General features: G+C 39.3%; 4 protein-coding genes across 4 annotated transcripts; all 4 read right to left on the bottom strand.

Moving 5' to 3' along the window:
• Window positions 1–1,646: 1,646 nt before the first annotated feature.
• On the bottom strand, window positions 1,647–2,235 carry LOC123683111 (RING-H2 finger protein ATL7-like). The gene is made up of 2 exons (XM_045622011.1): window positions 2,195–2,235; window positions 1,647–1,992 (listed from the first exon to the last, which is right to left on the bottom strand). The coding sequence occupies exons 1-2, from the start codon at window positions 2,233–2,235 to the stop codon at window positions 1,647–1,649; spliced, it is 387 nt and encodes a 128-aa protein (XP_045477967.1).
• A 7,348-nt stretch (window positions 2,236–9,583) lies between these two features.
• On the bottom strand, window positions 9,584–10,447 carry LOC123682535 (brassinosteroid-responsive RING protein 1-like). Its single transcript, XM_045621182.1, has 2 exons — window positions 10,163–10,447; window positions 9,584–9,981 (listed from the first exon to the last, which is right to left on the bottom strand). The coding sequence occupies exons 1-2, from the start codon at window positions 10,222–10,224 to the stop codon at window positions 9,636–9,638; spliced, it is 408 nt and encodes a 135-aa protein (XP_045477138.1). The 5' UTR covers window positions 10,225–10,447; the 3' UTR covers window positions 9,584–9,635.
• Window positions 10,448–13,153: 2,706 nt separating this feature from the next.
• On the bottom strand, window positions 13,154–14,031 carry LOC123682732 (RING-H2 finger protein ATL7-like). The gene is made up of 2 exons (XM_045621500.1): window positions 13,751–14,031; window positions 13,154–13,569 (listed from the first exon to the last, which is right to left on the bottom strand). Exons 1-2 carry the CDS (start codon window positions 13,810–13,812, stop codon window positions 13,206–13,208), a joined length of 426 nt encoding a protein of 141 aa, XP_045477456.1. The 5' UTR covers window positions 13,813–14,031; the 3' UTR covers window positions 13,154–13,205.
• Window positions 14,032–17,547: 3,516 nt separating this feature from the next.
• Window positions 17,548–21,197, bottom strand: LOC123683110 (brassinosteroid-responsive RING protein 1-like). Its single transcript, XM_045622010.1, has 3 exons — window positions 21,097–21,197; window positions 17,677–17,846; window positions 17,548–17,618 (listed from the first exon to the last, which is right to left on the bottom strand). The coding sequence occupies exons 1-3, from the start codon at window positions 21,195–21,197 to the stop codon at window positions 17,548–17,550; spliced, it is 342 nt and encodes a 113-aa protein (XP_045477966.1).
• Between the last annotated feature and the right edge of the window lie 1,700 nt (window positions 21,198–22,897).

Genomic DNA, 22,897 nt, shown 5'->3' with positions numbered 1-22,897 from the left:
TTTTTGTTGTGCCCAAAACATAAAGTTTTCAAAATGTTTCGCATTTCATGTTTTGTACAGGGTCTGACAGTATACTTTTCACGCATACAGTTTCAAAGGGATGAAATTTAACTCTATTTAATACCAACTAATAATAGATATCAATTAAAAATTAGCCAAATCAAAGAAGCCATCAAAATATTCGGAAACATTCATTTTGACAAAATGAAGATCACGTGAAAAAACAGAAGCAAACGATTCCATATCTGATCGTTTTTCCATATTAAATGATGTGTTTATAATAAAAATTTTCTGTAGAAAATTCCACACACTCAATGACTCAATTTCAAATTTTTCGCATGTCATTTCCATATTCTCCGAAAAATATCATTAGAATCGGACGATTTATGTCCTCATTTCAATATACAGGTCGATTAGGTCTATCATTTGAATAAATTCATAATTACATTTGAAAGATCGAAAGAATATTTATAATAATATTAAAATATAGGTTACGGACATCTTTTGGTGTAAATATTTCCAGATAGAAATCGGCGTTGAGTCTATTCTAACCATGAATTATTATTCCATTTCGAATCTCACGGAGGTGGCGGTGCAAGGTACTGTATCATAAATCATATCCAGTAAATCTGCTCGTGGTGGCTTGTGCGGTTTCTGCTTCTGGATCGAAATTTACCGATCTTGTGTTCTCTGATTGGTTGTCTCTTGGTTATTACGTTAGAACAAAGGAATTCCTTCAATATACATACGCGTACAACTTTGCTTTCGCCGTTTTTTTCCCGAAATTCGAGGCTTTATTGTAAAAAACTGGATATTCATTTATGATCCAAAGTATTGTCCATCTCTGGCGACTACTTTCTTCCATCTTTCGAAAAGCGTACGAATCCCGCGTTGGAAAAACTGGTCATCTTTTGACGCGATCCAAAAATGTTTAAACGAGAATAACTTTATGATGGAGACAAAAATCGACTAATATTTCAATAGCGCTATGTTCACAAATACTTAAGCTTATTGTATGACATCTTTGATCTATTTATTTCGACTACCCCTTACAGCTACAGCCATCTATTGCAAAACGACGGAAGCAAAGTTGTACACCTAATATTTAGGCCGAAAATCTGACTCTAACATACTTTTGTAGATCAATAAAATACCGAATATCGTTTTATCTCTTACAACCAAATTGGCTCTTATTCTTGGATCATTAGGAATGAGCATATCAGAAATTTCCATTACATATAAAAAAAATATGTCTATCATTGCCAATCCAATATCCTTAGCTGTTTATTATTTATGGAAAACTGTTTGATTACTCGGATTATTAGTCGATTTTGTTACAACTCGTCTGTAGTAAGTGCCTCTTGTAGGCTATCTTTCGACTATCACTTACCACTTACCTCTATAGCTATCTATTGCAAAACGGCGGAAGCAAAGTTGTACACCTAATGAGAGTATTTTTTAAAATTGTTTTATTTATAATAAATCACACTCATAAGACAAACGAGAGCTATTTCTGATTGAAATGACACTTAGTTAAAGTTAGGAAAAATAAGATGAAAAAAAAAAACAAATGTTTTGAATATAACACAATTTATGATTTATTTCTCTCAAAAATGTTACAGGTTGTGTCGAACAGAGATGTAAAATTAATTTTCCTCGTTGGTTTGGCACTCGGTTTGGCATTCGTTTTCTCCTTCATTCTCTTCTTCTTCTTCTTCAGTTTCACTCTCATCATCTTCTCCACTCTCATCATCTTCTTCATCACTGTCCATCTTATCGAACCGATGGATATTGACAGGTTTCCAATTTGTATCGAAGATACTGCAGGTTTCTTCGAAAACTAAATTTGTCCTGCACATGGGACAACATTCGGAACTGGAGCACCACCTGTCGATACACTCCTTGTGGAATGAATGTCTGCAGTCCGTAAGGTACAATTCTCCTGTTAATCTGCTCAAACATACGCTGCAATCCTCTTCGAATGTTATACCCCTAGGAAAAAAAAAGTACATATTAATTCACTGTTTGTAGGTACAATATGGTTTTTGTTCATTTCAAAACAATTATTGAACAAAAATTTCTTCATAAGAACGAAACATTCAGAAACTAAAGATAAAATTTGATTATATCGTTTCAAAAATACTTAAAGAAAAAAATGATGTAAAAGCATTACCTTTCTGTACAATCGTTGTACAACTTTTCGAAGTTGAATTCATATAGATGGTCTAAAGACATCTTTTCGGCTTCAAAATTTACTGCTCTGCTTTTTTTGGGACAGCGTGTCGACTTGTGCTACATGAAGTAGGTTCATATTTAACTGGGAATCTTTGGCTTAACTCCGTTTAAGATGTGTACTTCGAGGCTTAAATAGATTGTTGCGCCCTCTGTTGGGGGAAGCGTTAACCTGGTTGGCCGCGCCACCATGATGGTAACGCAGGAATCTGTAATCCCCACAGTACCCCCTTGCTAGTGATTAACGATATATTACATCCCCGCCTGGAAACGTTCGGGGAAACGAACTTGCCGACCTGATCTGGTCGTGTAAGGTCGTCGTACTGCTGGCGCTTGCGTTGCTGCCTCTGGTTCTGCTGGAGCAGGTGGGATGGGTTGTTGGGCCGGGGGTGAGTTCTCGCCTGGTAAAAAGAGAAGAATTCCTTCGTCTTCATCGTCCTCGTTCGAATTTACAGCGTCCTCCGGTGAATTTTCGCTGACCGCGATGTAGGCTGGTTTCAGCCTGTCGATCGAGACCGGGACGTTGGTACCGTGAATTCGGAGGGTGTAGTGCTTTTCGGCTCGAGAAACCACCTCGAACGGTCCATCGTATGGGTGCTGGAGCGGACGTCGAACGGCGTCGTGCCTTACGAAGACGTGGGATGCGGTGGCGAGATCTTTAAAGACGAAGATCTTCCGCTCACCGTGCCTGGTGCCACTGACTGGTCGGAGCGCCTGAAAGTGCTGTCGCAGGTCGCGAACGAAATCGTCGGAGTTATCCAGGTTCATCGTCGACGTCGAACCCAGGAACTCGCCAGGAAGACGGAGTGGTTCTCCGTATATCATCTCAGCAGCGGTGGATTGGAGATCTTCTTTCCAAGCGGCGCGGATCCCCAGTAGTGCAGTGGGTAGTGTGTGGACCCATGTGTCAGAGTCCAAGCATTTAATGTAAGCTTTGAGCTGACGGTGGAGTCGCTCGACCATTCCGTTGGCGGCCGGGTGGTACGCCGTGGTTCTGAGGTGGTCCGTCCCTAGTAGCTTGTTCAAGCAGCGAAATAGGTAGGACTCGAATTGCCGTCCTTGGTCTGTAGTTACCCGGAGCGGGACGCCAAACCTGGCAACCCAGTTAGTGTAAAATGCTCGGGCGACGGTTTCTGCTGTCTGGTCTTGGAGCGGTATCGCTTCTGGCCATCGAGAAAATCGATCGACGCAGGTGAGGCAATACCGATATCCTTTGGAAAATGGCATCACGATCAGGTCGATGTGCACATGTTCGAAACGGCTCGACGGCGGTGTGAAGTTACCGATCGGAGACGAAACATGTCGTGACACCTTTGACCGCTGGCATTGGATGCAGACTCGGGACCACGCTCGGCAATCTCTGGAAATGGAGGGCCAGACGTATCGTTGGCTCATCAGCTTTGTGGTGGCCTTGGCGCCTGGATGGGACAGGCCGTGGATGGCGTCAAAAGCTGGTTTCCGGAATGGAGCCGTCAGGAAGGGTCGTGCCTTAGTGGTGGATATATCGCAGAAGACGGCAGCGTTGGATCCTGGTATCGTGACTTGGCGTAGAAGTAAGCCAGAGTCTTGCTTCTGGCGGAACTCCTGGAGCTCTGGGTCACATTGCTGGGATGCTGCGAGGGCCTCGAAGTCGAGTGGTGCTGCGATTTCGTCCACCCTGGAAAGGGCATCTGCGACGACGTTTTCTTTTCCGGATATATGCCGGATATCTGTGGTGAACTGCCCGATGAAGTCCAGGTGGCGGTATCGGCGTGGGGAGCATTGATCGGACTTTTGACTGAAGGCGAAGGTCAGCGGCTTATGGTCAGTTAAAATGAAGAAGTGGCGTCCTTCAACCATGTGTCGGAAGTACTTGACCGACTTGTAGATGGCCAGGAGTTCCCGATCGTAGGCGCTGTACTTGCACTCAGCGCCAGCCAGCTTCTTCGAAAAAAAACCGAGTGGTTCCCACTCGTTGCCAACCCGTTGATGCAGTGCAGCTCCAATGGTGTGGTCCGATGCATCACAAACCAAGGAGACCTCGGCGCCAAGTTCGGGGTGTGCCAGAAGTGTCGCTTTTGCAAGTTCTTCCTTGCATGCGGCGAATGCGGCATCAGCGTAATTGTTCCAATTCACTGGTGTCTTCTTTTTGATGTTTCCTTGGAGCAGGTCATTGAGTGGTGCCTGGGTCTTAGCAGTTCCGGGCATGAAACGCCTGTAGAAGTTCAACATGCCAAGGAATTGTCGGAGATCTTTTGCTGTTGTTGGCCTGGGATATTCGCGGATGGCAGCGACTTTCTCGGGGAGTGGTTTTGTTCCATTACCAGATACTAGGTACCCCAAGAACTTTACTTCCTTAGCGCCAAAGTAACATTTCGCTGAATTGACGACAATTCCGTACCGCTGGAGACGTTCGAATAGAATGCGTAGGTGTTCATGATGCTCTTCCTCGGACGAGGAGGCCACCAGTAGGTCGTCAATATAGGCATACACGAAGTCGAGTCCCCGGAGAACCTCGTCGATGAACCGCTGGAATGTTTGAGCGGCGTTTCGTAGTCCAAAGCTCATTGCCGGGAATTCGAATAATCCGAACGGAGTGGTGATCGCCGTCTTCTCCACGTCTTCAGGGGCCACCGGGATATGATGGTACGCTCGTACCAGGTCAATGGTGGAAAAAATTGACTTTCCACGGAGCATTTGGGCGAAGTCCTGGATGTGGCGCACTGGATACCGGTCTGGTAAAGTGCGCGCGTTTAGTCCCCGGTAGTCTCCACAAGGGCGCCATTCGTCTCCCTTCTTTGGCACCATGTGGAGTGGCGAAGCCCAACTGCTCTTCGATGGGCGACAAATCCCCAATTGGAGCATGGACTCGAACTCCTTCCTAGCGGCGAGGTAACGGTCCGCGGCTAGGCGACGTGGCTTCTGGAAGACGGGTTGTCCTGGTGTGGTGTGGATGTGATGCACTGTACGGTGTTTCACATCCGCTGCTTTGCAAGCGCCATCGGGGCGCGTCAGCTCCGGGAACTGCTGGAGCAACGCGTGATAGCGCGTATCGCCTGCGGATGTTCGAATTCCGGCGATAGTCGCGCACTTGGAGTCCCGTCCCGTGACACTGAGACTCGTGGATCGGTCAAGTAAGAGTCCGTTGCGCAGATCCACGAGGAGGTCGTAATGAGTCAGAAAATCCACCCCGATGATGGCCTTGGACACGTCCGCGATGACGAAATTCCACGCGAAATCACGGCGGAGACCGAGGTTAAGTGTCAGTGGAATTGAGCCATACGTATCGATCGCACTACCGTTAGCCGCGGTTAGCTCATAACCGGTTTTTACCCGTCGGCCTTTCACTAGACGTCGCGGAAACACGCACAAGTCTGCGCCGGTGTCGCTCAAAAAGTTTTCTCCACTGTTTCGGTCCCTCAAAAACAAGCGGCGTGTGTTGGGGCAGCTTTCGCCTGCCGCGTTCAGCGACTGCCTTTGCCGTTTCCCTGTAGTACGCGATGTAGGACCATCGTGGTTCCGCGAGTGACCGCGCACTTCCGCACGAAGATCGTTTAACTCGCGACTTTGTTCGTCGAGGCGCACCGACAACCTCTTCAACACTTCACAAAGCTGTGATTCGCTTTGTGACACCCGAGGTGACACCGCAGACACCTGTTGTGGCGTGACGGTACCTAGCGCTTCCATTACGCAATCTGCGGTCTTGGCCAGGTCGTCCAGGGTCACGTTGGGTTGGGCAGCCTGCGCGGCGATGCTGGCGCGAGCGAGGGGGTTGATCCGCTCCATCCACAGGGCGCGGACGATCTCGTCAGCGGCGTTGTCCCCAGCGAGCTGTTGGAGATACCGCAGGAACTGTGAAGGCTTCCGGTCTCCAATTTCGACTCTCTCCAGCAGTTGTCGCGTCTTTTGGGCCTGTGATTTCCCCAGGCGTTGGAGAAGCTACTCCTTCAGTGTCTCGTACGGCTTTTGTGCTGGCGGGTTGATTATCAGGTCGCGAACCTCCTTCGCGTACCTGCCGTCTAGGGATTTGATCACCTGCCGAAATTTCGCTAAGCTGTCCGTTAGCCCGAAATCTTCAAGTGTCCACTCGACCTGCTGGAACCATACTTCTGGGTCCTCTGGGGTGAACGCCGGGATTTGGAGGCGTGCGAGTATTCCGGGAGTGGGTGCTGCGGCGGATGGATTCGGCATCTTGGCGTCTGGCGTCCTGGCGTCTGGTGTTAGTCGACCGAATCGTCCCTGTCACTCATTAAGTTGACGTTGATCACGTCGGGGTCACCAGTTTTGGGACAGCGTGACGACTTGTGCTACATGAAGTAGGTTCATATTTAACTGGGAATCTTTGGCTTAACTCCGTTTAAGATGTGTACTTCGAGGCTTAAATAGATTGTTGCGCCCTCTGTTGGGGAAAGCGTTAACCTGGTTGGCCGCGCCACCATGATGGTAACGCAGGAATCTGTAATCCCCACACTTTCAACACTGTCAAACTGATACTAAACTAGTTAGCGTACCTGTACCTTTATGTACTCAAACAAGTACACGACTAACGGGATTGGATACGAAATGTGCACCTGCGCAATTCATTACTAGTTTGATTCAGGGAAAGGGACAAACAGCTTTCGATATTTTCTGACACTATCGAAATTTATCGAAATATGTAAGAGTAAAAATATCGATATTACTCGAATTATTGAAATTTTTATAGTTGTAGGAAATAGTAATTTACGTAACAAGTCCGGAAAATAAGGTTTTTTTGGACGAATAGACAAAATTCCAGGAAGAGCGTAAGCGAGTCCTGGAAGTCTGTGTGTCCAAAAAAACCATTTTCGGGCGTGTTGCGTACAATATTTTTTCGGCAACCATGTAAAATAACACTATTGCCGCTGCTTTCCATATTTTATTGCGATTGCGATCAAAAAACATGCAAATTTTTGACAACTAATTTCATATGAACTGTCAGCCGTTATTTCGGTCTATCGATTCTATGATTCTTTTCCGGCCTAGTCCGGGAAATAATACTTTCTCAGAGAAAAAGTGTCCGGGAAGTGAGAACTTCCCGGACGGTTGCCGAAAAAGTATATTGTGCAACATGTGGAGAAAGTCCTTTTCTCGCTCGTGTGTTTGCGGCACTCGCCTTTCAGGCTCTTGCCACAAACTTCCACACTCGCGAGAAATGTTGAACTTTCCCCACTTGTTGCACAATATACTATTTCCTACAACTGCTATGAAAAGTAGCGTAGCGAGGTGTGGGCAAAGTGCCGTGAGAAATAATATTTCCCACAGTATGAGCAATACATAGTTTTGTAGAAATTCTAATAATTTGTAAAGACAATATCAATCGAAGAAAAATTCCTGAACTATCAGCTGCGACAGTCAGTGTACTACTTTGCTGCCTAGTAAAACAAATAACCAGTGTATGAGAATGACCAATTTTTATATCATACTCAGAATCTCCATGAAGTTCTGATTTCGAATACTTGTCACAATTTATCTGTGATACTTTTTAACGTAGGCCACTTTTTTTGACGAATTTCTTGGATAAAAAGCTTTGAACTAAACTAAATCTTGAAAACCGTTCAAGGTAATTGTACGATATTTTTATTGATTCCCGAAAAGTTTTCAAGTCTTCTGAAAATTTACGTATCACTCTACTGGTGGTCTGAAAGAAACTGCAATTTTTTAAAAATGACTCTTTGAAAATGTCAATAAGTCAATTTTTTCAAATGGCATGCGCTGATTTCTTTCTACCTGTCGGATAGACTAGTGGGTAGTCTACAATTTTTGTTGTGCCCAAAACATAAAGTTTTCAAAATGTTTCGCATTTCATGTTTTGTACAGGGTCTGACAGTATACTTTTCACGCATACAGTTTCAAAGGGATGAAATTTAACTCTATTTAATACCAACTAATAATAGATATCAATTAAAAATTAGCCAAATCAAAGAAGCCATCAAAATATTCGGAAACATTCATTTTGACAAAATGAAGATCACGTGAAAAAACAGAAGCAAACGATTCCATATCTGATCGTTTTTCCATATTAAATGATGTGTTTATAATAAAAATTTTCTGTAGAAAATTCCACACACTCAATGACTCAATTTCAAATTTTTCGCATGTCATTTCCATATTCTCCGAAAAATATCATTAGAATCGGACGATTTATGTCCTCATTTCAATATACAGGTCGATTAGGTCTATCATTTGAATAAATTCATAATTACATTTGAAAGATCGAAAGAATATTTATAATAATATTAAAATATAGGTTACGGACATCTTTTGGTGTAAATATTTCCAGATAGAAATCGGCGTTGAGTCTATTCTAACCATGAATTATTATTCCATTTCGAATCTCACGGAGGTGGCGGTGCAAGGTACTGTATCATAAATCATATCCAGTAAATCTGCTCGTGGTGGCTTGTGCGGTTTCTGCTTCTGGATCGAAATTTACCGATCTTGTGTTCTCTGATTGGTTGTCTCTTGGTTATTACGTTAAAACAAAGGAATTCCTTCAATATACATACGCGTACAACTTTGCTTTCGCCGTTTTTTTCCCGAAATTCGAGGCTTTATTGTAAAAAACTGGATATACATTTATGATCCAAAGTATTGTCCATCTCTGGCGACTACTTTCTTCCATCTTTCGAAAAGCGTACGAATCCCGCGTTGGAAAAACTGGTCATCTTTTGACGCGATCCAAAAATGTTTAAACGAGAATAACTTTATGATGGAGACAAAAATCGACTAATATTTCAATAGCGCTATGTTCACAAATACTTAAGCTTATTGTATGACATCTTTGATCTATTTATTTCGACTACCCCCTACAGCTACAGCCATCTATTGCAAAACGACGGAAGCAAAGTTGTACACCTAATATTTAGGCCGAACATCTGACTCTAACATACTTTTGTAGATCAATAAAATACCGAATATCGTTTTATCTCTTACAACCAAATTGGCTCTTATTCTTGGATCATTAGGAATGAGCATATCAGAAATTTCCATTACATATAAAAAAAATATGTCTATCATTGCCAATCCAATATCCTTAGCTGTTTATTATTTATGGAAAACTGTTTGATTACTCGGATTATTAGTCGATTTTGTTACAACTCGTCTGTAGTAAGTGCCTCTTGTAGGCTATCTTTCGACTATCACTTACCACTTACCTCTATAGCTATCTATTGCAAAACGGCGGAAGCAAAGTTGTGCACCTAATGAGAGTATTTTTTAAAATTGTTTTATTTATAATAAATCACACTCATAAGACAAACGAGAGCTATTTCTGATTGAAATGACACTTAGTTAAAGTTAGGAAAAATAAGATGAAAAAAAAAAACAAATGTTTTAAATATAACACAATTTATGATTTATTTCTCTCAAAAATGTTACAGGTTGTGTCGAACAGAGATGTAAAATTAATTTTCCTCGTTGGTTTGGCACTCGGTTTGGCATTCGTTTTCTCCTTCATTCTCTTCTTTTTCTTCTTCAGTTTCACTCTCATCATCTTCTCCACTCTCATCATCTTCTTCATCACTGTCCATCTTATCGAACCGATGGATATTGACAGGTTTCCAATTTGTATCGAAGATACTGCAGGTTTCTTCGAAAACTAAATTTGTCCTGCACATGGGACAACATTCGGAACTGGAGCACCACCTGTCGATACACTCCTTGTGGAATGAATGTCTGCAGTCCGTAAGGTACAATTCTCCTGTTAATCTGCTCAAACATACGCTGCAATCCTCTTCGAATGTTATACCCCTAGGAAAAAAAAAGTACATATTAATTGACTGTTTGTAGGTACAATATGGTTATTGTTCATTTCAAAACAATTATTGAACAAAAATTTCTTTATAAGAACGAAACATTCAGAAACTAAAGATAAAATTTGATTATATCGTTTCAAAAATACTTAAAGAAAAAAATGATGTAAAAGCATTACCTTTCTGTACAATCGTTGTACAACTTTTCGAAGTTGAATTCATATAGATGGTCTAAAGACATCTTTTCGGCTTCAAAATTTACTGCTCTGCTTTCAACACTGTCAAACTGATACTAAACTAGTTAGCGTACCTGTACCTTTATGTACTCAAACAAGTACACGACTAACGGGATTGGATACGAAATGTGCACCTGCGCAATTCATTACTAGTTTGATTTAGGGAAAGGGACAAACAGCTTTCGATATTTTCTGACACTATCGAAATTTATCGAAATATGTAAGAGTAAAAATATCGATATTACTCGAATTATTAAAATTTTTATAGTTGTAGGAAATAGTAATTTACGTAACAAGTCCGGAAAATAAGGTTTTCTTGGACGAATAGACAAAATTCCAGGAAGAGCGTAAGCGAGTCCTGGAAGTCTGTGTGTCCAAAAAAACCATTTTCGGGCGTGTTGCGTACTATATTTTTTCGGCAACCATGTAAAATAACACTATCGCCGCTGCTCTCCATATTTTATTGCGATTGCGATCAAAAAACATGCAAATTTTTGACAACTAATTTCATATGAACTGTCAGCCGTTATTTCGGTCTATCGATTCTATGATTCTTTTCCGGCCTAGTCCGGGAAATAATACTTTCTCAGAGAAAAAGTGTCCGGGAAGTGAGAACTTCCCGGACGGTTGCCGAAAAAGTATATTGTGCAACATGTGGAGAAAGTCCTTTTCTCGCTCGTGTGTTTGCGGCACTCGCCTTTCAGGCTCTTGCCACAAACTTCCACACTCGCGAGAAATGTTGAACTTTCCCCACTTGTTGCACAATATACTATTTCCTACAACTGCTATGAAAAGTAGCGTAGCGAGGTGTGGGCAAAGTGCCGTGAGAAATAATATTTCCCACAGTATGAGCAATACATAGTTTTGTGGAAATTCTAATAATTTGTAAAGACAATATCAATCGAAGAAAAATTCCTGAACTATCAGCTGCGACAGTCAGTGTACTACTTTGGGCCTAGTAAAACAAATAACCAGTGTATGAGAATGACCAATTTTTATATCATACTCAGAATCTCCATGAAGTTCTGATTTCGAATACTTGTCACAATTTATCTGTGATACTTTTTAACGTAGGCCACTTTTTTTGACGAATTTCTTGGATGAAAAGCTTTGAACTAAACTAAATCTTGAAAACCGTTCAAGGTAATTGTACGATATTTTTATTGATTCCCGAAAAGTTTTCAAGTCTTCTGAAAATTTACGTATCACTCTACTGGTGGTCTGAAAGAAACTGCAATTTTTTAAAAATGACTCTTTGAAAATGTCAATAAGTCAATTTTTTTAAATGGCATGCGCTGATTTCTTTCTACCTGTCGGATAGACTAGTGGGTAGTCTTCAATTTTTGTTGTGCCCAAAACATAAAGTTTTCAAAATGTTTCGCATTTCATGTTTTGTACAGGGTCTGACAGTATACTTTTCACGCATACAGTTTCAAAGAAATGAAATTTAACTCTATTTAATACCAACTAATAATAGATATCAATTAAAAATTAGCCAAATCAAAGAAGCCATCAAAATATTCGGAAACATTCATTTTGACAAAATGAAGATCACGTGAAAAAACAGAAGCAAACGATTCCATATCTGATCGTTTTTCCATATTAAATGATGTGTTTATAATAAAAATTTTCTGTAGAAAATTCCACACACTCAATGACTCAATTTCAAATTTTTCGCATGTCATTTCAATATTCTCCGAAAAATATCATTAGAATCGGACGATTTATGTCCTCATTTCAATATACAGGTCGATTAGGTCTATCATTTGAATAAATTCATAATTACATTTGAAAGATCGAAAGAATATTTATAATAATATTAAAATATAGGTTACGGACATCTTTTGGTGTAAATATTTCCAGATAGAAATCGGCGTTGAGTCTATTCTAACCATGAATTATTATTCCATTTCGAATCTCACGGAGGTGGCGGTGCAAGGTACTGTATCATAAATCATATCCAGTAAATCTGCTCGTGGTGGCTTGTGCGGTTTCTGCTTCTGGATCGATATTTACCGATCTTGTGTTCTCCGATTGGTTGTCTCTTGGTTATTACGTTAGAACAAAGGAATTCCTTCAATATACATACGCGTACAACTTTGCTTTCGCCGTTTTTTTCCCGAAATTCGAGGCTTTATTGTAAAAAACTGGATATACATTTATGATCCAAAGTATTGTCCATCTCTGGCGACTTCTTTCTTCCATCTTTCGAAAAGCGTACGAATCCCGCGTTGGAAAAACTGGTCATCTTTTGACGCGATCCAAAAATGTTTAAACGAGAATAACTTTATGATGGAGACAAAAATCGACTAATATTTCAATAGCGCTATGTTCACAAATACTTAAGCTTATTGTATGACATCTTTGATCTATTTATTTCGACTACCCCTTACAGCTACAGCCATCTATTGCAAAACGACGGAAGCAAAGTTGTACACCTAATATTTAGGCCGAAAATCTGACTCTAACATACTTTTGTAGATCAATAAAATACCGAATATCGTTTTATCTCTTACAACCAAATTGGCTCTTATTCTTGGATCATTAGGAATGAGCATATCAGAAATTTCCATTACATATAAAAAAAATATGTCTATCATTGCCAATCCAATATCCTTAGCTGTTTATTATTTATGGGAAACTGTTTGATTACTCGGATTATTAGTCGATTTTGTTACAACTCGTCTGTAGTAAGTGCCTCTTGTAGGCTATCTTTCGACTATCACTTACCACTTACCTCTATAGCTATCTATTGCAAAACGGCGGAAGCAAAGTTGTACACCTAATGAGAGTATTTTTTAAAATTGTTTTATTTATAATAAATCACACTCATAAGACAAACGAGAGCTATTTCTGATTGAAATGACACTTAGTTAAAGTTAGGAAAAATAAGATGAAAAAAAAAAACAAATGTTTTAAATATAACACAATTTATGATTTATTTCTCTCAAAAATGTTACAGGTTGTGTCGAACAGAGATGTAAAATTAATTTTCCTCGTTGGTTTGGCACTCGGTTTGGCATTCGTTTTCTCCTTCATTCTCTTCTTTTTCTTCTTCAGTTTCACTCTCATCATCTTCTCCACTCTCATCATCTTCTCCACTCTCATCATCTTCTTCATCACTGTCCATCTTATCGAACCGATGGATATTGACAGGTTTCCAATTTGTATCGAAGATACTGCAGGTTTCTTCGAAAACTAAATTTGTCCTGCACATGGGACAACATTCGGAACTGGAGCACCACCTGTCGATACACTCCTTGTGGAATGAATGTCTGCAGTCCGTAAGGTACAATTCTCCTGTTAATCTGCTCAAACATACGCTGCAATCCTCTTCGAATGTTATACCCCTAGGAAAAAAAGAATACATATTAATTCACTGTTTGTAGGTACAATATGGTTATTGTTCATTTCAAAACAATTATTGAACAAAAATTTCTTTATAAGAACGAAACATTCAGAAACTAAAGATAAAATTTGATTATATCGTTTCAAAAATACTTAAAGAAAAAAATGATGTAAAAGCATTACCTTTCTGTACAATCGTTGTACAACTTTTCGAAGTTGAATTCATATAGATGGTCTAAAGACATCTTTTCGGCTTCAAAATTTACTGCTCTGCTTTCAACACTGTCAAACTGATACTAAACTAGTTAGCGTACCTGTACCTTTATGTACTCAAACAAGTACACGACTAACGGGATTGGATACGAAATGTGCACCTGCGCAATTCATTACTAGTTTGATTCAGGGAAAGGGACAAACAGCTTTCGATATTTTCTGACACTATCGAAATTTATCGAAATATGTAAGAGTAAAAATATCGATATTACTCGAATTATTGAAATTTTTATAGTTGTAGGAAATAGTAATTTACGTAACAAGTCCGGAAAATAAGGTTTTTTTGGACGAATAGACAAAATTCCAGGAAGAGCGTAAGCGAGTCCTGGAAGTCTGTGTGTCCAAAAAAACCATTTTCGGGCGTGTTGCGTACAATATTTTTTCGGCAACCATGTAAAATAACACTATTGCCGCTGCTTTCCATATTTTATTGCGATTGCGATCAAAAAACATGCAAATTTTTGACAACTAATTTCATATGAACTGTCAGCCGTTATTTCGGTCTATCGATTCTATGATTCTTTTCCGGCCTAGTCCGGGAAATAATACTTTCTCAGAGAAAAAGTGTCCGGGAAGTGAGAACTTCCCGGACGGTTGCCGAAAAAGTATATTGTGCAACATGTGGAGAAAGTCCTTTTCTCGCTCGTGTGTTTGCGGCACTCGCCTTTCAGGCTCTTGCCACAAACTTCCACACTCGCGAGAAATGTTGAACTTTCCCCACTTGTTGCACAATATACTATTTCCTACAACTGCTATGAAAAGTAGCGTAGCGAGGTGTGGGCAAAGTGCCGTGAGAAATAATATTTCCCACAGTATGAGCAATACATAGTTTTGTAGAAATTCTAATAATTTGTAAAGACAATATCAATCGAAGAAAAATTCCTGAACTATCAGCTGCGACAGTCAGTGTACTACTTTGCTGCCTAGTAAAACAAATAACCAGTGTATGAGAATGACCAATTTTTATATCATACTCAGAATCTCCATGAAGTTCTGATTTCGAATACTTGTCACAATTTATCTGTGATACTTTTTAACGTAGGCCACTTTTTTTGACGAATTTCTTGGATAAAAAGCTTTGAACTAAACTAAATCTTGAAAACCGTTCAAGGTAATTGTACGATATTTTTATTGATTCCCGAAAAGTTTTCAAGTCTTCTGAAAATTTACGTATCACTCTACTGGTGGTCTGAAAGAAACTGCAATTTTTTAAAAATGACTCTTTGAAAATGTCAATAAGTCAATTTTTTTAAATGGCATGCGCTGATTTCTTTCTACCTGTCGGATAGACTAGTGGGTAGTCTTCAATTTTTGTTGTGCCCAAAACATAAAGTTTTCAAAATGTTTCGCATTTCATGTTTTGTACAGGGTCTGACAGTATACTTTTCACGCATACAGTTTCAAAGGGATGAAATTTAACTCTATTTAATACCAACTAATAATAGATATCAATTAAAAATTAGCCAAATCAAAGAAGCCATCAAAATATTCGGAAACATTCATTTTGACAAAATGAAGATCACGTGAAAAAACAGAAGCAAACGATTCCATATCTGATCGTTTTTCCATATTAAATGATGTGTTTATAATAAAAATTTTCTGTAGAAAATTCCACACACTCAATGACTCAATTTCAAATTTTTCGCATGTCATTTCCATATTCTCCGAAAAATATCATTAGAATCGGACGATTTATGTCCTCATTTCAATATACAGGTCGATTAGGTCTATCATTTGAATAAATTCATAATTACATTTGAAAGATCGAAAGAATATTTATAATAATATTAAAATATAGGTTACGGACATCTTTTGGTGTAAATATTTCCAGATAGAAATCGGCGTTGAGTCTATTCTAACCATGAATTATTATTCCATTTCGAATCTCACGGAGGTGGCGGTGCAAGGTACTGTATCATAAATCATATCCAGTAAATCTGCTCGTGGTCGCTTGTGCGGTTTCTGCTTCTGGATCGAAATTTACCGATCTTGTGTTCTCTGATTGGTTGTCTCTTGGTTATTACGTTAGAACAAAGGAATTCCTTCAATATACATACGCGTACAACTTTGCTTTCGCCGTTTTTTTCCCGAAATTCGAGGCTTTATTGTAAAAAACTGGATATACATTTATGATCCAAAGTATTGTCCATCTCTGGCGACTACTTTCTTCCATCTTTCGAAAAGCGTACGAATCCCGCGTTGGAAAAACTGGTCATCTTTTGACGCGATCCAAAAATGTTTAAACGAGAATAACTTTATGATGGAGACAAAAATCGACTAATATTTCAATAGCGCTATGTTCACAAATACTTAAGCTTATTGTATGACATCTTTGATCTATTTATTTCGACTACCCCTTACAGCTACAGCCATCTATTGCAAAACGACGGAAGCAAAGTTGTACACCTAATATTTAGGCCGAAAATCTGACTCTAACATACTTTTGTAGATCAATAAAATACCGAATATCGTTTTATCTCTTACAACCAAATTGGCTCTTATTCTTGGATCATTAGGAATGAGCATATCAGAAATTTCCATTACATATAAAAAAAATATGTCTATCATTGCCAATCCAATATCCTTAGCTGTTTATTATTTATGGAAAACTGTTTGATTACTCGGATTATTAGTCGATTTTGTTACAACTCGTCTGTAGTAAGTGCCTCTTGTAGGCTATCTTTCGACTATCACTTACCACTTACCTCTATAGCTATCTATTGCAAAACGGCGGAAGCAAAGTTGTACACCTAATGAGAGTATTTTTTAAAATTGTTTTATTTATAATAAATCACACTCATAAGACAAACGAGAGCTATTTCTGATTGAAATGACACTTAGTTAAAGTTAGGAAAAATAAGATGAAAAAAAAAAACAAATGTTTTGAATATAACACAATTTATGATTTATTTCTCTCAAAAATGTTACAGGTTGTGTCGAACAGAGATGTAAAATTAATTTTCCTCGTTGGTTTGGCACTCGGTTTGGCATTCGTTTTCTCCTTCATTCTCTTCTTTTTCTTCTTCAGTTTCACTCTCATCATCTTCTCCACTCTCATCATCTTCTTCATCACTGTCCATCTTATCGAACCGATGGATATTGACAGGTTTCCAATTTGTATCGAAGATACTGCAGGTTTCTTCGAAAACTAAATTTGTCCTGCACATGGGACAACATTTGGAACTGGAGCACCACCTGTCGATACACTCCTTGTGGAATGAATGTCTGCAGTCCGTAAGGTACAATTCTCCTGTTAATCTGCTCAAACATACGCTGCAATCCTCTTCGAATGTTATACCCCTAGGAAAAAAAAAGTACATATTAATTCACTGTTTGTAGGTACAATATGGTTTTTGTTCATTTCAAAACAATTATTGAACAAAAATTTCTTTATAAGAACGAAACATTCAGAAACTAAAGATAAAATTTGATTATATCGTTTCAAAAATACTTAAAGAAAAAAATGATGTAAAAGCATTACCTTTCTGTACAATCGTTGTACAACTTTTCGAAGTTGAATTCATATAGATGGTCTAAAGACATCTTTTCGGCTTCAAAATTTACTGCTCTGCTTTTTTTGGGACAGCGTGTCGACTTGTGCTACATGAAGTAGGTTCATATTTAACTGGGAATCTTTGGCTTAACTCCGTTTAAGATGTGTACTTCGAGGCTTAAATAGATTGTTGCGCCCTCTGTTGGGGGAAGCGTTAACCTGGTTTCACTCTCATCATCTTCTCCACTCTCATCATCTTCTCCACTCTCATCATCTTCTTCATCACTGTCCATCTTATCGAACCGATGGATATTGACAGGTTTCCAATTTGTATCGAAGATACTGCAGGTTTCTTCGAAAACTAAATTTGTCCTGCACATGGGACAACATTCGGAACTGGAGCACCACCTGTCGATACACTCCTTGTGGAATGAATGTCTGCAGTCCGTAAGGTACAATTCTCCTGTTAATCTGCTCAAACATACGCTGCAATCCTCTTCGAATGTTATACCCCTAGGAAAAAAAAAGTACATATTAATTCACTGTTTGTAGGTACAATATGGTTATTGTTCATTTCAAAACAATTATTGAACAAAAATTTCTTTATAAGAACGAAACATTCAGAAACTAAAGATAAAATTTGATTATATCGTTTCAAAAATACTTAAAGAAAAAAATGATGTAAAAGCATTACCTTTCTGTACAATCGTTGTACAACTTTTCGAAGTTGAATTCATATAGATGGTCTAAAGACATCTTTTCGGCTTCAAAATTTACTGCTCTGCTTTCAACACTGTCAAACTGATACTAAACTAGTTAGCGTACCTGTATCTTTATGTACTCAAACAAGTACACGACTAACGGGATTGGATACGAAATGTGCACCTGCGCAATTCATTACTAGTTTGATTTAGGGAAAGGGACAAACAGCTTTCGATATTTTCTGACACTATCGAAATTTATCGAAATATGTAAGAGTGAAAATATCGATATTACTCGAATTATTGAAATTTTTATAGTTGTAGGAAATAGTAATTTACGTAACAAGTCCGGAAAATAAGGTTTTTTTGGACGAATAGACAAAATTCCAGGAAGAGCGTAAGCAAGTCCTGGAAGTCTGTGTGTCCAAAAAAACCATTTTCGGGCGTGTTGCGTACAATATTTTTTCGGCAACCATGTAAAATAACACTATCGCCGCTGCTTTCCATATTTTATTGCGATTGCGATCAAAAAACATGCAAATTTTTGACAACTAATTTCATATGAACTGTAAGCCGTTATTTCGGTCTATCGATTCTATGATTCTTTTCCGGCCTAGTCCGGGAAATAATACTTTCTCAGAGAAAAAGTGTCCGGGAAGTGAGAACTTCCCGGACGGTTGCCGAAAAAGTATATTGTGCAACATGTGGAGAAAGTCCTTTTCTCGCTCGTGTGTTTGCGGCACTCGCCTTTCAGGCTCTTGCCACAAACTTCCACACTCGCGAGAAATGTTGAACTTTCCCCACTTGTTGCACAATATACTATTTCCTACAACTGCTATGAAAAGTAGCGTAGCGAGGTGTGGGCAAAGTGCCATGAGAAATAATATTTCCCACAGTATGAGCAATACATAGTTATGTGGAAATTCTAATAATTTGTAAAGACAATATCAATCGAAGAAAAATTCCTGAACTATCAGCTGCGACAGTCAGTGTACTACTTTGCTGCCTAGTAAAACAAATAACCAGTGTATGAGAATGACCAATTTTTATATCATACTCAGAATCTCCATGAAGTTCTGATTTCGAATACTTGTCACAATTTATCTGTGATACTTTTTAACGTAGGCCACTTTTTTTGACGAATTTCTTGGATAAAAAGCTTTGAACTAAACTAAATCTTGAAAACCGTTCAAGGTAATTGTACGATATTTTTATTGATTCCCGAAAAGTTTTCAAGTCTTCTGAAAATTTACGTATCACTCTACTGGTGGTCTGAAAGAAACTGCAATTTTTTAAAAATGACTCTTTGAAAATGTCAATAAGTCAATTTTTTTAAATGGCATGCGCTGATTTCTTTCTACCTGTCGGATAGACTAGTGGGTAGTCTTCAATTTTTGTTGTGCCCAAAACATAAAGTTTTCAAAATGTTTCGCATTTCATGTTTTGTACAGGGTCTGACAGTATACTTTTCACGCATACAGTTTCAAAGGGATGAAATTTAACTCTATTTAATACCAACTAATAATAGATATCAATTAAAAATTAGCCAAATCAAAGAAGCCATCAAAATATTCGGAAACATTCATTTTGACAAAATGAAGATCACGTGAAAAAACAGAAGCAAACGATTCCATATCTGATCGTTTTTCCATATTAAATGATGTGTTTATAATAAAAATTTTCTGTAGAAAATTCCACACACTCAATGACTCAATTTCAAATTTTTCGCATGTCATTTCCATATTCTCCGAAAAATATCATTAGAATCGGACGATTTATGTCCTCATTTCAATATACAGGTCGATTAGGTCTATCATTTGAATAAATTCATAATTACATTTGAAAGATCGAAAGAATATTTATAATAATATTAAAATATAGGTTACGGACATCTTTTGGTGTAAATATTTCCAGATAGAAATCGGCGTTGAGTCTATTCTAACCATGAATTATTATTCCATTTCGAATCTCACGGAGGTGGCGGTGCAAGGTACTGTATCATAAATCATATCCAGTAAATCTGCTCGTGGTCGCTTGTGCGGTTTCTGCTTCTGGATCGAAATTTACCGATCTTGTGTTCTCTGATTGGTTGTCTCTTGGTTATTACGTTAGAACAAAGGAATTCCTTCAATATACATACGCGTACAACTTTGCTTTCGCCGTTTTTTTCCCGAAATTCGAGGCTTTATTGTAAAAAACTGGATATACATTTATGATCCAAAGTATTGTCCATCTCTGGCGACTACTTTCTTCCATCTTTCGAAAAGCGTACGAATCCCGCGTTGGAAAAACTGGTCATCTTTTGACGCGATCCAAAAATGTTTAAACGAGAATAACTTTATGATGGAGACAAAAATCGACTAATATTTCAATAGCGCTATGTTCACAAATACTTAAGCTTATTGTATGACATCTTTGATCTATTTATTTCGACTACCCCTTACAGCTACAGCCATCTATTGCAAAACGACGGAAGCAAAGTTGTACACCTAATATTTAGGCCGAAAATCTGACTCTAACATACTTTTGTAGATCAATAAAATACCGAATATCGTTTTATCTCTTACAACCAAATTGGCTCTTATTCTTGGATCATTAGGAATGAGCATATCAGAAATTTCCATTACATATAAAAAAAATATGTCTATCATTGCCAATCCAATATCCTTAGCTGTTTATTATTTATGGAAAACTGTTTGATTACTCGGATTATTAGTCGATTTTGTTACAACTCGTCTGTAGTAAGTGCCTCTTGTAGGCTATCTTTCGACTATCACTTACCACTTACCTCTATAGCTATCTATTGCAAAACGGCGGAAGCAAAGTTGTACACCTAATGAGAGTATTTTTTAAAATTGTTTTATTTATAATAAATCACACTCATAAGACAAACGAGAGCTATTTCTGATTGAAATGACACTTAGTTAAAGTTAGGAAAAATAAGATGAAAAAAAAAAACAAATGTTTTGAATATAACACAATTTATGATTTATTTCTCTCAAAAATGTTACAGGTTGTGTCGAACAGAGATGTAAAATTAATTTTCCTCGTTGGTTTGGCACTCGGTTTGGCATTCGTTTTCTCCTTCATTCTCTTCTTTTTCTTCTTCAGTTTCACTCTCATCATCTTCTCCACTCTCATCATCTTCTTCATCACTGTCCATCTTATCGAACCGATGGATATTGACAGGTTTCCAATTTGTATCGAAGATACTGCAGGTTTCTTCGAAAACTAAATTTGTCCTGCACATGGGACAACATTTGGAACTGGAGCACCACCTGTCGATACACTCCTTGTGGAATGAATGTCTGCAGTCCGTAAGGTACAATTCTCCTGTTAATCTGCTCAAACATACGCTGCAATCCTCTTCGAATGTTATACCCCTAGGAAAAAAAAAGTACATATTAATTCACTGTTTGTAGGTACAATATGGTTTTTGTTCATTTCAAAACAATTATTGAACAAAAATTTCTTTATAAGAACGAAACATTCAGAAACTAAAGATAAAATTTGATTATATCGTTTCAAAAATACTTAAAGAAAAAAATGATGTAAAAGCATTACCTTTCTGTACAATCGTTGTACAACTTTTCGAAGTTGAATTCATATAGATGGTCTAAAGACATCTTTTCGGCTTCAAAATTTACTGCTCTGCTTTTTTTGGGACAGCGTGTCGACTTGTGCTACATGAAGTAGGTTCATATTTAACTGGGAATCTTTGGCTTAACTCCGTTTAAGATGTGTACTTCGAGGCTTAAATAGATTGTTGCGCCCTCTGTTGGGGGAAGCGTTAACCTGGTTGGCCGCGCCACCATGATGGTAACGCAGAAATCTGTAATCCCCACAGTACCCCCTTGCTAGTGATTAACGATATATTACATCCCCGCCTGGAAACGCTCGGGGAAACGAACTTGCCGACCTGATCTGGTCGTGTAAGGTCGTCGTACTGCTGGCGCTTGCGTTGCTGCCTCTGGTTCTGCTGGAGCAGGTGGGATGGGTTGTTGGGCCGGGGGTGAGTTCTCGCCTGGTAAAAAGAGAAGAATTCCTTCGTCTTCATCGTCCTCGTTCGAATTTACAGCGTCCTCCGGTGAATTTTCGCTGACCGCGATGTAGGCTGGTTTCAGCCTGTCGATCGAGACCCGGACGTTGGTACCGTGAATTCGGAGGGTGTAGTGCTTTTCGGCTCGAGAAACCACCTCGAACGGTCCATCGTATGGGTGCTGGAGCGGACGTCGAACGGCGTCGTGCCTTACGAAGACGTGGGATGCGGTGGCGAGATCTTTAAAGACGAAGATCTTCCGCTCACCGTGCCTGGTGCCACTGACTGGTCGGAGCGCCTGAAAGTGCTGGCGCAGGTCGCGAACGAAATCGTCGGAGTTATCCAGGTTCATCGTCGACGTCGAACCCAGGAACTCGCCAGGAAGACGGAGTGGTTCTCCGTATATCATCTCAGCAGCGGTGGATTGGAGATCTTCTTTCCAAGCGGCGCGGATCCCCAGTAGTGCAGTGGGTAGTGTGTGGACCCATGTGTCAGAGTCCAAGCATTTAATGGAAGCTTTGAGCTGACGGTGGAGTCGCTCGACCATTCCGTTGGCGGCCGGGTGGTACGCCGTGGTTCTGAGGTGGTCCGTCCCTAGTAGCTTGTTCAAGCAGCGAAATAGGTAGGACTCGAATTGCCGTCCTTGGTCTGTAGTTACCCGGAGCGGGACGCCAAACCTGGCAACCCAGTTAGTGTAAAATGCTCGGGCGACGGTTTCTGCTGTCTGGTCTTGGAGCGGTATCGCTTCTGGCCATCGAGAAAATCGATCGACGCAGGTGAGGCAATACCGATATCCTTTGGAAAATGGCATCACGATCAGGTCG

This window comes from Harmonia axyridis, chromosome 6, assembly GCF_914767665.1.
Source record: "Harmonia axyridis chromosome 6, icHarAxyr1.1, whole genome shotgun sequence".
NCBI classification, from domain to species: domain Eukaryota; kingdom Metazoa; phylum Arthropoda; class Insecta; order Coleoptera; family Coccinellidae; genus Harmonia; species Harmonia axyridis.
Note: the sequence above shows the minus strand (reverse complement) of the source record. Positions and strands in the feature narration are given on the sequence as shown.

What these genes read in the sequence shown, in the direction of transcription:
- LOC123683111 (XM_045622011.1), bottom strand. Translation starts at nt 2,235, where the DNA reads ATGTCTTTAGACCATCTATATGAATTCAACTTCGAAAAGTT. An exon ending in GAATTCAACTTCGAAAAGTT is followed by an intron (nt 1,993 to 2,194) that starts GTACAACGATTG and finishes TTTTTTTCCTAG; the next exon opens with GGGTATAACATTCGAAGAGG.
- LOC123682535 (XM_045621182.1), bottom strand. Translation starts at nt 10,224, where the DNA reads ATGTCTTTAGACCATCTATATGAATTCAACTTCGAAAAGTTGTACAAC. An exon ending in TACAACGATTGTACAGAAAG is followed by an intron (nt 9,982 to 10,162) that starts GTAATGCTTTTA and finishes TTTTTTTCCTAG; the next exon opens with GGGTATAACATTCGAAGAGG.
- LOC123682732 (XM_045621500.1), bottom strand. Translation starts at nt 13,812, where the DNA reads ATGTCTTTAGACCATCTATATGAATTCAACTTCGAAAAGTTGTACAAC. An exon ending in TACAACGATTGTACAGAAAG is followed by an intron (nt 13,570 to 13,750) that starts GTAATGCTTTTA and finishes TTTTTTTCCTAG; the next exon opens with GGGTATAACATTCGAAGAGG.
- LOC123683110 (XM_045622010.1), bottom strand. Translation starts at nt 21,197, where the DNA reads ATGGACAGTGATGAAGAAGATGATGAGAGTGGAGAAGATGATGAGAGT. An exon ending in GAAAACGAATGCCAAACCGA is followed by an intron (nt 17,847 to 21,096) that starts GTGCCAAACCAA and finishes TTTTTTTCCTAG; the next exon opens with GGGTATAACATTCGAAGAGG. An exon ending in AGTTTTCGAAGAAACCTGCA is followed by an intron (nt 17,619 to 17,676) that starts GTATCTTCGATA and finishes TAAGATGGACAG; the next exon opens with TGATGAAGAAGATGATGAGA.